The sequence below is a fragment of the Macrosteles quadrilineatus genome, unplaced genomic scaffold (assembly GCF_028750875.1).
Source record: "Macrosteles quadrilineatus isolate MER2022 unplaced genomic scaffold, UCM_ALF_1.0 Scaffold_4__1_contigs__length_99947679, whole genome shotgun sequence".
NCBI lineage: Eukaryota > Metazoa > Arthropoda > Insecta > Hemiptera > Cicadellidae > Macrosteles > Macrosteles quadrilineatus.
Window position 1 is genome coordinate 75,975,614 of NW_026542597.1, and position 16,445 is coordinate 75,992,058.

Consider the following 16,445-nt stretch of genomic DNA (forward strand, 5'->3'; position numbering starts at 1 on the left):
AAACAACTGAAGAAGTTGTTGTTTGCAGCCGATTTTTATAAAATAACATATTACAAATAAATTGAGTCTATTCACTAGCTGTGGTTACCTCTTGGTATTGTGATGTGTCACAGCGTAGTTGGATGCTTGATCCCTCCATGGCCGTTGGATTCCGGTCCAATGCTCTCACCGATGTCACTCGGGAATTGTCTACAAAAAATTCACAAATTTTGTCACGAGAATTTTTGTATTTGGGTGGAAAACAAATGTAATAGTAAACTTGTAGGATTTAAAGTGATTTGCAAATCTCACCATTGACGATAACATCTGCGGTGGCCTCTAGAATTCCTCGAGCGTTGGACGCTTTACACACATATCTTCCAGCATCACTCTCACGTATTCCTACAAACTGTTGACAAACAATCAAATATTAACAATTGAACATCAATTTTAAGCCAAAGCATGGATTAGACTTGCTCCCTTATACAGGGTGTTCAAAAAGGTCGGGACATAATTTACATAGTGACTTTTAAATTTTAAGTTGAATCAAGATGAACCCTTTTTTCTAAAATGGGTCTTTTGTACCTTAACATACATATCAAGTTTCATAAAGATTGGTTGCAAAAATTCCAGGATAAAAATATTTATGTAAGAAATACAAAAAGGCGGATATCTGGTTAACGAAATGATTTTGGAAAAATGTTATTCTCCATTTTCTCTTTATTTTGACCCAAGAAATCACTAAGTAAAATATGTCCCCACCTTTTTGGAACACCATGTATATTTATCACCCATCTGGATTAAAAAATAATATAGGGTAAACTTAAATGTTTGTGTGATTTGGTGTGTTCTGTTGATTTCTTGTTCAAATTTCAAAATCATTATGACCGACTAGAATGATTTACTGAGATTATGCAAAGGCTTTCAGCTGATCCTATGTACATTAAAACGTAAATGGAATTTTTCCCGAAGATTCTGAATCAACTATTTGACAAATTATCATGATTTTTCATTTGAAGTTGAAGGAATAATAATTCTGTGAGAAAAGGAATGCTCGGCTCTTACCTCAATGACTCCGCCGCTCACCCTCACAGAGCGAGGCAGTGGCTGGTTGTCCGCCGAGTGCCAGCTGATGTCTATTGGTTGTTCTCCCGTCGCTGTACACGTGATCATCGCGTGATCGCCAGGTCTCACCACCTGTCTCTCCGGGTCTAGTCGGATCTTCATTGGCTCTGAGAAACGTAAAGCAAAATCAGTGGTAAACTCAGACCATACAAACCTTACTGATTGTTTTGTTTACGTTTACAAAATAATTCTTATATGTCCCTTGTAATCGGTGTTCATTGTGTTTTTAACGTTCTCGGGGACTAATGTTTTTGCAATGAAGCTCCAAAATTAGTCTATAAATCGTGGATTGATGACAACAAAGGAAGACAAAGAAAGATAGTGTAGTAAATGCTTAGTGGATGCTGCCATTTTCCTGTGGCTTTCCCTCAAAATTCATATAATGATTCATAATACACAGAAACAGATACTTTTCCATCAGTATTGATAGGCTGGAAACTGGAAAGTCACCCTTTACCGTGCCTAAACACGTAAAAGTAACGTTATGTACTATTAAAGTGAACTAAATTAAAGAGAAGCTATTAGTTTTAATTTAAATTGGTCCAATAGTAAAATTATTGTGTGATAAAAGATATCGTAGTGATGGGGAAAGATGATGTTTGGATTAGACATATTTGAACAGTAAAAGTAATCATATTTCTAAGAAAAAATAATTTCATAGAGCTATTTACAAGATCCACAAAAAAGGGTGATGGTAAAAATTCCCAACAGATTAAAACACAACAATTTTGCAAAGTTTATAACTGATCTTGCAAATATGTAGAGAAAAAACGAAAAACAAAAAATGTGCAACATCCTAAAAAAAGTTTGTTTATAATCTTCTCTGTATTTTTTTCCAGCATCACTATAGTTTTATAGAGAAAGGGGCTCATTTTAATTGGGATAGAAGACCAGAAAATTATAAAAAATAAATAACATTATAGTACAAAGAAAAAGAAACAATAATACATCAAATATAAAGTGCATAAGAAAATCTAAGTTAGGTTACTGTGCAATAAATACTGAGGAGATGAGAAAGTTTTGATACCCTGAACAGTTAAGAATCAGAGAAAATATAAGAAAATGGGTTGATTTTAGCTTTTTGAAAAAAATTTAATTTTTAAGCATGTTCAAAACTTTCCCAAAATGGTGCAAAGTAACGACAACAATATCATGTTTAAGTATCAAACATTACCTTTAGGACAGTATTGTTCCTTTTCTGTGAGCAAAAATAAACAAATGCTAGTGGTTTAAAATATTTTGAATAAACTCCTTAAATTGGGTAGCATAAAACATTTTTAATATAGTTTGAAGTAACTGAAGTTTGTGTTGTCAACATTATAATTTTACAAGTTGAAAAACAACTCATCATCAAGTTGAAAATGGCTTCGGTAATTAAACATTAGGATGATTCAATTGAACTTGTGTCAAGGTGTTTCTTAAGATATGAGCGTTGTAAACAATCACCTAATAGTGAACCACATTAAACTGTCATGAGAAATCATTAGTTTCTGCAGTCATTTCACCTCACCTAATATTTGTTAAGTATACATACATTTTATTAGAAGAATAAGTTCTTAAACATTAATGCTGTGAAAATTCTAAAACTATACTTCTACAAAATGAAACAATAATAAAGAAATTTGAAATCAAACTCACCGATTACTCTGATGTGTGCGATGGCTGTGAACAGAGGTTCGCCGCGAGCGTCGAGTCCTTGGCAAGAGTAATCACCTGCATCGGAGTACTGCACGTCGCGTATGTAGAGTTCTCCGTTGCGCTCATACGCTTGTGGGCTGAGCGGCTGTCCGTCGCGGCGCACCCACTGTATAATGATTTGCTGGGGACCTGCACAACAAAACTGTACGATTAGACAGAACCACACAGCTGGAAAACAGATAAGGAAACAAAAAAGTAGAGAGGATAAAGTATATTGTGACATAAACAATAACATACAGGGTGTTTGAAAAATATCTGTGTCTTTCTACGTTAAAAAAAGGTACAGTTATGTATTTTATGTGAATGAGTTACTCAGTTTATTCTCAAAAAGCATTATTTCAAAGCAAACAGACAGTAGAATGATACACAATTCATCTTGATGGTTTGCATATATAAGAAAAGGTAAACATGGAGCTATACAACAGAAGAATACATTAAAACTAAAGTAAACACATGCATTCATAACAGTAAGATTTTAGAAAATCTATAGATAATTTGTGAAATTAAGTAAATACAGATATTTTTTTAATGAACGGTCAAAAAAAGAAGTTTTGAATATTGGAATATTTTTGGCGTCAGGTTTTAAAAAGTTATAATTCTTTATAACGTCAATGTTTTAGATAAACTTGCTCATTAAATTTGTTTGATTGAAATATACTAATACTGTATTTAAATTTAACAATAAGGTTGTTTTTAGCAATCAGAATATATATTTTTTAATTGCTTATCACATTGAGCGCTGAAAACCTTTAAACAGGCACTCGCCAATGGCGGCGAGGCCCGGGCGGAACCCCGACTGAATCAGCGATTGCTATTGGCATTGAAATATCTCAGTAAGACGAATCACAAAAGAGCAGCCAGTGGTGATTGTTCTGCGTTACCCCGATAGTGGACGTAGTTCACTGAAACACCCAAAGGTAGCAGCACTGCCTGGATCAATAACCAGAGTCTTTGTAATATGGCTCGAATAGAGAAAATCTCCGAAAACGGGACAAAAGCATTGCCAGACGGGATTTTACGGGCAATTTTAGTACCAACCTACACCAGAATAAAGCTCACATTCTAAGCTACGGTAATGATTACAACCTTCCCCATTGCGTAGCTCACATTGAAACATGGTTGTTGCTATGCTAACATGACGGGCGCGCCCGCCAGACGCTTGGTGTGCCAACTGCGCATGGCAGGCCGGCCCGTCACTCGCGCTCAATGTGTTATTCTAAAAATACCAGACAATTTTGACTAAACTTCTGTGATGTGAGAGACCATAAGCAACTCAATATAATGCAAAATCAGAATAAGAAGCAGAAAAAAACTAAGAGAATGAAGAGAGAGAAAGAGAAATTCTAATCGGGGTACCACCCACCTTTACATTTATGAGAAGTCCTCCAAGCATCCATGATATGATAAAGAAAATACCCCCGCTGCAGCAAACCTGCCGACTAAGCGAATTTCCATTTGTCTGAATTGATTTTCAGTTAAATATATTTTAATAACATTAGGTTTAGCGAGTACCTAGGTTTGCTGCTACAAGGAAACTAATAAAGTGTGTTTTTGAGTAAAATATTGATAGCTTAGTACAAAATAAATAAATTTGCCAAGTTTGATCAAAATATATTCATAAACAAGCAAACTACAACATTTGACAATATTCTCCATAAGAATAACATGGGAATTTTAAATTTACAATTTTTTTAATGTTCTCCGTTACTAATAATCGAACAAAAATACTTTTATATACTAAATTATTTGTTTTTTTAAGCTCTTTAAAAAGATCTAAAGAGAAATCGGGAAATTTTGTGTTTTGAGGGTCAAAAGTGAGAAAAACCAATTTTTACCCCATAAAACCCCCTGTAAAGCCCCGTTCCCATGGTCCGATCGTGCTGGTTCGCGAACTCATTCAAGTTTATCCCGCTTTACACCTTTAAACCAAATTTCATCAAAATCGGACAAAAATTACTCAAGTTATCGCGTTCACGGACGTATATATATATATATATATATATAAGTCTATATATATATATATATATATATATATACATATATAAAAATTTGAACGAATAGTGTTTTTGGCCTCTGGGGACATCAAAATGAAAAAGTAAATCGGTCCCGGGTCTAGGTCTTACCGTGCCACCTACGGTAATAGCTACTTCCCTATAGGGAAATTCGCTAAAAGTCAATGATAAGTACAACTTATTAAAGATGAAAATTAATATTCTTGTGAGAAGCAGCAAACGAAAACTTTTGCATAATGTGAATCACAAATTGTACACAGTAAATACACCATAACGATTGAAAAAAAGATTGATAGTTGTGTCCCTTAGCCAAAAATACTGCCAATAAATTATACTTAAACTTAATATTTTAATTAACGTTCTAAAAAAATAATTTTGTGTCCTTCTAACAAGACTTAAATGGTAAACTGTGAAACATGTCCATTTACGGTTTTTATACCTAATTCAACCACAGACATTAAATAATTTATTGCAACTAAAACCTATTGAATTTCCTGAGCTTTGAAGGTAAACAAATGACAAAGTTTTACTACTATTTTACCAAAGAATGTGAACTAGTTTTTTTTTACAAATGTAATTTGTCAAATCAAAGCGATGTTCAAAATTTAAATTTAAATGCCTAAGTATTTTTCAAAGTTTAAAAAGTGTCTAGCTTAATGCACCTAAAACGCAATATAAATATATTCATATTTCCAATGAAAATATTTGTTTTGAGAATGGAAAGTGTAAAACCCAAGTAACTCGTACAACTTTGTTTACCATCCAAAGCCTAAGCGGAAGGTTAGTTTGTAAGCTCTAGTTTTTATATATATTTGCTTTAGTTCTTTGATACAACTACTGATTATATACAATAGATTATCCTAGTTGATATGTTTTAAATTTTTAGCCAACACTAAGAATAGCAAAATGTATACTATGTGTAACAAAGCAATAAATATTTAAAACAAACAACGACATTATTGCTTTTTGGGAGGTACATTATCAGGAAAGACGATTCACACGAAGCTTGTCAAATCATTTACATTAAAGCTCTATATTTTGGTGAAAACATCTCATAGTATTTAGGAAATGAAAACTAATCACGTTTCAGTCATGTTTAAAAAGTAATAGACTAAAAATATTGCGTCACTCAAACTTACAAAACGTTCCATTAGGTTTCGACACTATTGTTTTGAGTAATACATTGCACTGCATTCAAACACTAGATTACAGGAGTATAAAGCGTTCACCATTTTGAAAATATTCATTAATACTGACAAGAATACATTTTAAGTATACAAACTACATACAAGTTTCCATGTTCGAATGCCACCGTTACAAATGTATATACACTTACTGAGCAGATATTACAAAAAATTACACAACTTATATTACAATCAAAACTATTTACAACACACCTATTTACAATACTGTACACTTTACAATAGCACCGACTCTTAACTACATAACATTTGTACGAGGGTTAAAGCTCAGTCTTGTTTCACACTGGTCTACTAAGTATACGTGGACATTTTTGGTCCTTCCGAACCGGATTTTTACACAACCATACTAATACTGATATTATAATGATATAAACGTAACAATGAAGCCAATGATGAAGACCTTACCCTGTGCTATACAGCGGGCGGTAACGTGTCCGCCGAGGGGAACAGTAAAGTCGTCGTCAGGAATGTACACTCCACTGCTGCCTGTGCTTGGGATGTCACCTCGGCTTGGTCCGCTCGTCGTCTGCTCATCGCTCACAATGAGATGTATCCTCTCCTCTACCTCCCCAGCGGCATTGCGAGCAGTACACGTGTAACTTCCCTCGTCATCCTGTGTAGCTCCCTTGATCTCGTACACTGCTCCTTGTGCCGTTTCCGGTGTAATAGACTTGGGCTCACTGAAATTCATGAATACGTACAGTTGTTGGTTAGTTACAAAATTTTATCAAGTTTAAACATTCATCCTAGATACACTTTTGTATTTATTACGCTTGGGATTATTTTTTTAATTAGATACCTGACAATAAAAATAATAAAAAAATGTTTTGTATTGGCTAAGATTTGATAAAAAAAATTGGGGACAACTTTCCTTCAGTTTCACATATTTACAAAATATAATCGTTGGATTGACAATAAAAAATTAAATTTAAAACTTTGCTCAATAATTCACATAGCTTATTAGATTCATATCCATAATGGAGAAATAAGCCGTTTTTAAAATCCAAGATAAGGTTACGGTATAAGAATAAGAAACTTTGATAGTTCCCACTTTATCTTATATTGAGTCAAATAAATATTCAAACAAATTTAACAACTCAACGGAAAGATTAACATTCACCTACTTATGTACGACTACTGGAAATTCAAGGTTCACAAGCAATACTGACTAGAACTGTAGACCCGGTTGGTGTTTGGACCAGACGACGGTGGGTGCGGGGTGACCGTAGGCACGACAGTCTAGTCTGAACCGTTGACCCGGCGACACCTTCACGCTCTGACCCGGCGGGGTGATGGTGATCAAAGGCATAGAGTGGACGACCAGCTCGGCTACGGTCGTAGCACTACCCTCGGGGTTGTCCGCTGTACACAGGTACTGGCCTTCATCTGCTCTTGTGGCCGAGTTGAACCTGCAACCGACCAGTCCAGTTGGTTATTGTCTTTGGAATACTAACAATTCAAGTAAAAGCCTTTTTCACAACATTCTACACTCATCCTTCACTCATATTCGGGTTTAAATATGCAACCAGGTGGCATCCCCATTTCATAATTCTATTCATATGCTCTATTCTTGGACCTGTACTCTTTATTTTGTAAATAAATGACTTGTCTAAAAATGTCTCTAAAAACCTTATTTTTTATGCCGACGATACAACTGCAGTTGTCAAATCTAAAAATTATTCAGAATTATTGCTCAAAGTTAAACCAGCCCTATCGGAACTGGAACAGTGGTTCAACATTAACAGTCTAAAAATGAATCAAGATAAAACCCAATTGGTAAAGTTTTGTATTGCTCAGGCAAGAGAGTTTGGATACCTAAATTTAGCTGTTCATGATGATGCAAAATTTCTTGGTTTGTATGTAGATTCAAATTTAAATTGGAACAAAAGTACTGAAAATATCATTAGTAGACAGAATTCGGCATTTTACCAAATTATACGTTTAAGAAACTCAATTGACTTAAAAACTTGGTTGATGTTATATAATGCATACTTCTATTCAATTCTTTAATATGGAATTTAATTCTGGGGTTTTGCATCAAACTTTGATTTTATTTATAAGATCCAGAAATTGTTTAAAGAATAATGACATTTGCACCATTGAGAACATCATGTACACAATATTAGCATTAGATAGAGATAAGACCGGGGAACAAGCTGGTCTAGAGTGCAGGGCTTTGGTATTTGAAGTTCTGGGTTTGAATCCTACTAATCACCAATGAATTTTGCTGTGATAATACCACAGCCCTCTAGGCCTAGCCTGAAGTAATATGTAAAAAAATCTGGACTCCAGCTTAGCATCATAGGATGTGACGGTAGAACATAATAAAATAGTAACAAGGCCAAGGTTTGGACCTTTACTAGTAAAAAAATTAAGAAATGTTTGTGGTGTAGATACACAAAAATTAATTAAATTCCATGTTGGTGGCCCCTGGATTACTATCTATGACTATAATTAAGGTACAATACCTCGTCAAGTAATCCAAATGTCGATTGTCAGGTTACGCCGTAAATGCGGCATCCTCAGGGCTACAAAACATGATAAGACATCGATGTCACACGCACACAATAAATACATGACACACGAACATTTAATTAAAATTGATAAGCCTATCACACGCACACAACACGGACGGTCCCGGCGCAGGTAGTAGACAGGTAGTAGGTTCTATTATCAATGTTAATTAAATGTTCATGTTCGTGTATTTATTGTGTGCGTGTGACATCGATGTCTTATGATGTTTTGTAACCCTGACGATGCCGCATTTACGGCGAAACATGTAGGTTGTTAACCTGACAATCGACATTTGGATTACTTGACGAGGTATTGTACCATAATTATAGTCAATCAATTAAAAACTACATAAATGGAAATGGACATCCTTTAGTGTAAGGACAGTGATTCTTTGATCACTCTCACCGCAGTACTCCGCCTGGCAGCTGTTCCACCTGGCGAGACAGTGGAGTCCCGTCCACTCTGCTCCAGTGAAGCGTCGGTTCCGGAATTCCCTTAGTGACCCGACACTGGAACAAAGCGCTTCCGCCCTCGTTGACAGTCTGGGACGCCCTTGGGTACAGCTCAATCTCTGGAATCTCCCGGCCTGAAAAAAAAACAAACAAAAAACGTAGGATTACAATCTTGTTACATAACAAGTAGGGGTGTGCGAGTATTCGAACATCGAGCTTTTTCGAGCCGAATAGGACGCTATTCGGCTCGGCTCGTGATTTCAAAAAGTTCGAAATGTTTGAGCCGAATACTTATTGAACTAGCAAATAAAAATTAAATTAATAAATAAGGAACTAACTTTCATTTAAATTTACTCTCCTCCGTTTCATAATTGTGTCTTGATAAGCACGAACCTCAGCTCAGTCAAGACGCAATGAAATGATTATCGATCGTAATTTTGAGGAAACTACCACCTATCGCGTTGTCTTTCTAACACAATTATTCGTATCGTAATATGCAACGCAGTACGAGTGCGTGATTGGCTAAGTCGCTATGACGACACACGGTTGCCGTGGCAACCTACAGTGCGCACTGAGCACTGCGCCTTGTGTGGGAGGGGAGATTATACCAACAAACTATTTCAGGAATTCTATTTTGGGACGGATGAAAGATAAGGAAGAAACAAAAAGTGGTCACGTGTGCAAATGTAGTGGGCGAGACAATAAGGCTGTAAACGAGTATCGTCGTGTCGTTGTTCCTTGTTTGTTTACTTTTTCAGATTCCTTATCAAACTCCTTATCATCAAACTTCCTTATCTGCTATCTCCCTTTCTCTCTCTCTCTAACAATGTACTGATTAAACAGATTGTGTTTGACAACTTTTCTACTTATAAGTTTCCCTGCGGTTATTTTAGTTCAATCAATCCCATAACCTTTCTAATGTTTATCAAAATAATTAATTAATATGTTTTGTATTTTATTTCCTTTAAACCAACCCCTATTTACCATCTGTATTTTATAGAATAAAATGTTTGTTTAGGCCTATAAAGTTTGACTGGCCACACAATTTTGTACCTATTTTATTTTTTATAAAGTAACAGTTACTTTGAGGATTATATATATATATATATCAATAAGTGGCGCGTGCTGTAATGAGTGCTTTTTATTATAAAAATAAGTAATGAGTTATTAATTTTTGATAGTACATGGGTCATTGAATACCATAATGTGATGTAGTTTCCTATTTGTATCTTGCAAATAAATAATAATTGATAGTTAATTCTGGAAATGAAAAATAGTGATCACATTCATAAACCTGTTGTCAAAACAGCAACGAGGGTGTAAGGGTTTATTGTTTCAGACGCAAGGGTGTTTCAAGGACAAAGTGTTGGGCCACCCTGATTGGGGGGGAGGGGGGCGGTGAGACTGTGTGAAGGGGAGGAAACTGGTTTTGGCTATTTATTGATTAGTTCGCCGACCCTTCTAGATAACAAAATTGAGTGACAGTGTTAAATCATCGTGTTCTGCATTTCATTTCTTGTTTACTTTGTGTGTTATTCTATTAATTCTAGTGCTTTGGTCTATTTCCTCTATATGTCAATTATATATTTTTTAATATATAAGTAAAACTTGTCTCTCCACCTTTTTGGATCCGAACCAACCATGTTCTTTTTTGATTAATAGGATTCATAAAACAAAAATATTTTGTGCATGGAAAACAACAAGAATAATCACGTGTTTTTAAATTTATTTTGTATTTATTTATACAAAATAGAATTAAATATTCATAGTAGTTACAATATACATATGTAATCGACTTGCTAGTTGTTTTGTCGTCATTCAAGGTCGCGTTGCTGTTCTGTTATGAAAGACAATCTGATTGTCTCAGTCTGCACTGCATATCTCTTCAGGCCTTCAATCGATATCCTTTTATTTCTTGCATCTTCATTTAGTTCAGTTCAGTTCTTATCGTGATTATCTACTATTTGATGTCTTGACAATTCTCAATGTTTTTAAACATATTAAAATAACATTGTGTTTATTTAAAAATTGACTGAACATTATTATTATTATGCACTTTTTTAAGAAAAAAAGTTTAATAATTAAGATAAGGTTCCGCTAGTAAAAGCTCGGCTCGAAAAAGCTCGAGCTCGAACATTTTTTAAAAAGCTCGGCTCGGCTCGGCTTGAGGTTGAAAATCACTATTCGCACACCCCTAATAACAAGTACATCTATTGGACTTTACTACACGAGTACCGGATCAGATTCTATATTCTGAAACACGGTAAAAACTTTTAAATCATGAATTATAGTAAAAACCTTGTTTATTTATTACTAATTGTTATGTAAAATACCTTCTATTAACATAAACTCACCATCAGCAACAATGTTGGTGTGACAAAGCTGATATAGTCACATCGATAGTCGTAAGTGGAAGTTTGGTTATCTTGCATCCGATATTTCGGACATTCGAGCTCAAAGTGTTAAAAATCTAGGTATATACTTACGTTCTACTTCCAGAATGCTGGTTATTCTGTTGAGTCCTCCAGGTCCATCAACTTGGCACACGTAAACTCCTCGGTCTCTAACTTGGACGTTCTCTATACGCAGAATCATTCCGTCAACCTACAAACAAAACCGATAACTAGATAAAGAGCATGTAATATTTTAAACGAGCAACGTTAAATAATTTTTAGTGAAATCTTAGTTAGCGAATAGCATCCGTATTAGACTGATAGGAGTTTTGGATGTTCCACTGTAAGAATCTTTTTTAGTCAATATTTTCTCTTTAACCATGACTACACCCCAATAACGTAGAGTGGTAGTAACCAAGGTTAAGATAGCAGACTAGTAGTTAGGAAAAAGATCTAAGGACACTGGAAGGTGGAGTAAAATACGAGCAGGACGTCAAAGGAGACAAATTACCGTTGGGCATTAGCAAGTAATTAAACTAAAAATTAATAGACTAGTATGGGCAGTATACAAAAATGTTAATTAATTAGGTAACTTTTGGACTGGAATAGTTTAGTGTATATACTTCAAACTTTTATTGATTCAATTATAGCTACTCATTTCGGACAAAAGAAGAGAGATTTTGTAGAGATTTGGGTTCCACGTTCTTTATCATTTTATTTTAACCTCTAAATGTGAATGAGTACTTTTTAGCTGCAAGAACAACAATCATACCCAACAGATTTCAATTTCATAGATTAGCATCTTGATAAAAAGTGATTAACAAAACAATAAAACATCTTATTTTTAATGTGGATGTCAATGTTGACACTGTTTAATTTTATTTATCTCTTAGCTGTGATGAGTTCTGTGAGTAGTTGATTACATTTGTAAATAAATAGGAACATTTAGTGTATTGATTCATCAAGTTTCGCAATGGATAGTGTACAAGTAGCTATTTTATTTATTATAACTTTAAACAGTTACAATTAATACAAATGTTTTTGTTGTAAGAAATTTGACAACCATAACTATATGCTGTATAAAATATTCATTATAATCTATCCAAATAAATAATTTCTTTATAAAAAAAAATTAGACAGGTTAAGAGTGCATTAGATAGACAGAAAGTAGCTAATGGCTAAGTCGCAGTTGTTATGTTTCAATTTTTTTAGTATTGGGTATTATAAAAAAAAACTGTTTAACACTTGTTTTTTATGAAAATAAAGTATTCACAAAACACTAGAAAATTATGGTTACTAAAGATAACTTAAGGAAAAAGACCCATTATACAATAGGTAAGGATTGATTCAAATCCAAAGATCATTTTTCAGTAAAGAAATTTATTCCACATAATTTTCTTAAAATTTGTTCTTTTAGGCCAAAGTTATATCAGAACACAGTAAATTTGAAGAAGTATTGAGCTCTGATGCTTTCCTAGACAAAACAATGATGATTGAAGTGTTGTTTAACCAGCCTAGACCCCACATTGTTGTGAAAACTCCGAACAAATTTGGGAAGACAACAAACCTCGATATGATCAAAAGGTTTTTTGAAGTTCAAGTTTACCAAAATGGAAGTACCATCACTCCTATATTGACAGATAATTACAAGATATTTTCAAAGCCATACAACAAAACTGAAGGTTTTGATTTCTTGAATATATTTAAGAGGAAGAAGTTTGTTCAAGATCATTTTGGACAGTATCCTACAATATATTTAGGCTTTAAAGGACTTGTTGGGGACGAAGGGTTTCACTTTACAAAAAGATTGATTGAGTTAATCAAACAATTATTTTCTAACCACAAATACTTGTTACAAAGTGAACGACTGAGTGAGAAAGATAAATTAGCTTTTGAACACAACTATAAATTTCTACCGAACATGTCTTACTTGCTCGACCATCCATTATGGCATCAAGAGAGATTGAGAAATTTGGCAAAGCTCTTGGTGAAACATTTTGGAAGGAAAGTAATCTTATTGGTAGATAACTACGATTCTCCTACTCAAGACATAATGTTTGAGAGGAAATCACGTTGGCACTGGGTTCCAGAGAAGATAGGAGAACATCTTGAGGAAATGATCCAAGTACTTATAGATTATTGGGATTCAGAATCAGACTTGATAGAAATTACCCTTATAAATGCTTCAATACCACCAGTGTATGCGTTCGGTCATTTTGACTCAGAAATAAAACATTTATCCTTCACAAGCAAACATGTTTTCAATGAGTTTTACGGTCTTCAAGAAAGTGAACTGTTAATATTAGCAAGGAGATTTGGGATTCCAAATAGTAGACTCAGTGAGATAAAAAATTGGTATGGTGGATATAAAGTTGCAAACAGTAGTCAAGAGATATTTAACATTTATTCAGTTCTTAAGTACTTGAAATCAAATAAATTTAGTACCTATTGGGTTGAACAACTGAACATTAGCATAATAAAACAAACATTAAAATCTAAACACTACCCATTAATCCGTGAGAAATTCAAAACACTTTGTGATGGAGGAAACATTACAATACCGAATAAAATAACTGGCAATCATATTTACCAGGTTAGGTATATTGTCAACGACATCAGCGATTTCTCAATGGAACCAACAAGTTACCTTTTGTTCTTTAACTTATTGGTAGACCTAGGTTTTTGCTCTATTGTGCAGCAGATAAATTCAGTTTTAACAATAAAACTTGTGAACGAAGAGGTTAAAAATGAATTCATAAAAATACTAGACGAAATCAAAAGAGAAAATAATACAAATACAGGCTGATTTTAAACAAAGCATCTGTTAAGAATAAGACAGTGTAAACAATAATAGTTGGTGTATTTTAATAAAATAAATGGTTTCAGAATCTAATGGGAAAATTGTTCATGATGTGCCTGGAAGAAGAATTTTGCTCGTCTCGTTTTAGTAGTAGTCGCAATTTTTACATTTTTACAAGAGAACGGTTCTAATCTTATTGTCCTTGTCCAAATGACATTCTGTTTTTGTTTTTGGAAAGCATACATATTTAAAAGCCTGTCAAGAGAAAGCCATTATCAGGAACAAACCAGCATCCTTAGGATTTTTAACGATTATTTCGATCCTGTAGTCTACAGTATGGTTAAAGTTTTTACTATAGACAATTCTGACTGGAAACTCTGGCTATCACTTAACACTCATCAGCAAATCACATGAATTTTAAATTTTCAAACCTTGTTCGATGCTAATAAAGAAATAATGTCAATACAACCAAACATACTCACCTTAGCATTAGGAGGCATTGTGTCTCCAGCCTTTGACCATTGTATGGGTCCACTGGCCACACACCTCAGTTCCGCTACTGACCCTTGCGAAACTGTCTGTCTGGGAGGGCTGATACTGATCGTAGGCTGCGGCCTGTAGAATACAAAGTAGATTGTAATTACTAGACTTTAGCACCAGATTGAAGGATATATATAAGGGTTTGTATAGCATTCTTAACAAATCAGGGGACTTTTGGGAACTTTATTTAAACATAAACATTTTTTAGACATAGGCTACTTTATGAGTGAAATTATGCAATACTTGAGCAACAGCAGTAAATTTGATTGTTTCCTCACGTCACTATGATCATAGACTAACCATCTCAAGTGGCTCTCTCATCCTATTGTAAAGGTTGAAGCTGGATTTTCTTCTCTATTTCACATTGGTGACACTGGGCGTTAGTGTTGACAACATTTTGTTTCTATTATCAAAAGGTTGATAAATTTAATGATTTGTGCTTTACTGTTTGCTAATATAACTAGAGAACAAGTAATTATTTAGGATTGAATTGTTTTATTCGATTATTAAACAAGGTTTTAAATAACTGAGTTACAGTAACAAAAACCAACTTGTAAACAAAAATACCATCCCAGCGGCACTGGACGGAACCATAGATAAAACATAGTTCCTTAGTAGATTTCCCATCTTTATAGAACAGCTGAAGCCAATTTTATTGTTAGTTCTGTCCGGTTTTCTGTAGATGTCGTGTTTTGTTTACAATTTGTTTCTATTATTTTAGGGTTAGTTTCTCATTATTTGTGTCTCACTGTTTGGTTATATAGCTAGTGGACGAGTTATTGTTTATGATTAGATAGTTTTATTTGGTTAAACGAGGTTTTAAATTACTGAAATAACAAGAAACAAATTGTTAACAAAACACGACATCTACAGAAAACCGGACAGAACTAACAAATTAAATTGCCTTCAGCTGTTCCATAAGGATCGGAAATCTACTAAGGGACTATGTTTTATCTATGACGGAACTAACAATACAATCTTCAGCTGATCCATGAGGATGAAATATCTTCTAAGGGAGTATGTTTAACCTATGCTATAATGTATACAATATTTAAACAATACCACAACATCGTTGACTAATGTATGGAATGTCTACTTCAGCATTATAAACTAAGTAAACAAGACACACACGTTTAGCATGAAACAGATCATTGAGAAGTTTCATGATATACATAGTGAAACTCTCATATAAGCCTATAACAGAGTTTATTGACTGAGAAGGAAGAGAACATATTTGACCAATATTACACTGACCTCTGAGGCTGGTTGATGTTGACCCTGGCTCTGGTCTCACGCAGTGGAGTGCCGGTAGACCTGTCCACTGCGGCACAAATGTAGATTCCGCTGTCACTTGGCTGAGGGTTGTAGATGGTGAAGATGCCGTCAGCGTCTCTGGCGTTGGCCGACAACTCACCGTCCTGCCTGGACCACTGTAGCCTACGAGCGAATGTGAATTGTAAAACTAGTGTAACCAAGAGTCATGTGAAATTTGTCAAACTAAACTATTTGTTAAACTATTTAACTATTTAACTGTTTAACTATTTGTTAAACTTTAACAAAAAAACTATTTAATTTTTAATAAAAAAACATTTTTCTAAGGAACTGTGTAAATTATCTAATGAGATTTAGTTACTAACACACATTTACTTTATTTACTTTAGCTCTAAGAAATTTTATTTTTTTTTAATGAAGAATTTATTGTGTTAGCGTTAGTAGTATTACAAGGTAAA

General features: G+C 34.2%; 1 protein-coding gene across 14 annotated transcripts in view; it reads right to left on the reverse strand.

Annotated features, from left to right (window-relative positions):
* Positions 1 to 16,445, reverse strand: part of LOC128993328 (basement membrane-specific heparan sulfate proteoglycan core protein-like) — a 357,588-nt gene that overhangs the window by 18,348 nt on the left and 322,795 nt on the right. For all 14 annotated transcript variants that reach the window (XM_054417150.1, XM_054417154.1, XM_054417151.1 and 11 more), the window contains 10 exons: positions 15,970 to 16,152; positions 14,658 to 14,790; positions 11,469 to 11,586; positions 8,936 to 9,116; positions 7,186 to 7,425; positions 6,422 to 6,696; positions 2,743 to 2,931; positions 1,045 to 1,211; positions 292 to 388; positions 89 to 189 (listed from right to left, as the gene is read on the reverse strand). In XM_054417150.1, the coding sequence (XP_054273125.1) occupies positions 89 to 189; positions 292 to 388; positions 1,045 to 1,211; positions 2,743 to 2,931; positions 6,422 to 6,696; positions 7,186 to 7,425; positions 8,936 to 9,116; positions 11,469 to 11,586; positions 14,658 to 14,790; positions 15,970 to 16,152 (1,684 nt within the window). The remainder of the gene's footprint in view (positions 1 to 88; positions 190 to 291; positions 389 to 1,044; positions 1,212 to 2,742; positions 2,932 to 6,421; positions 6,697 to 7,185; positions 7,426 to 8,935; positions 9,117 to 11,468; positions 11,587 to 14,657; positions 14,791 to 15,969; positions 16,153 to 16,445) is intronic.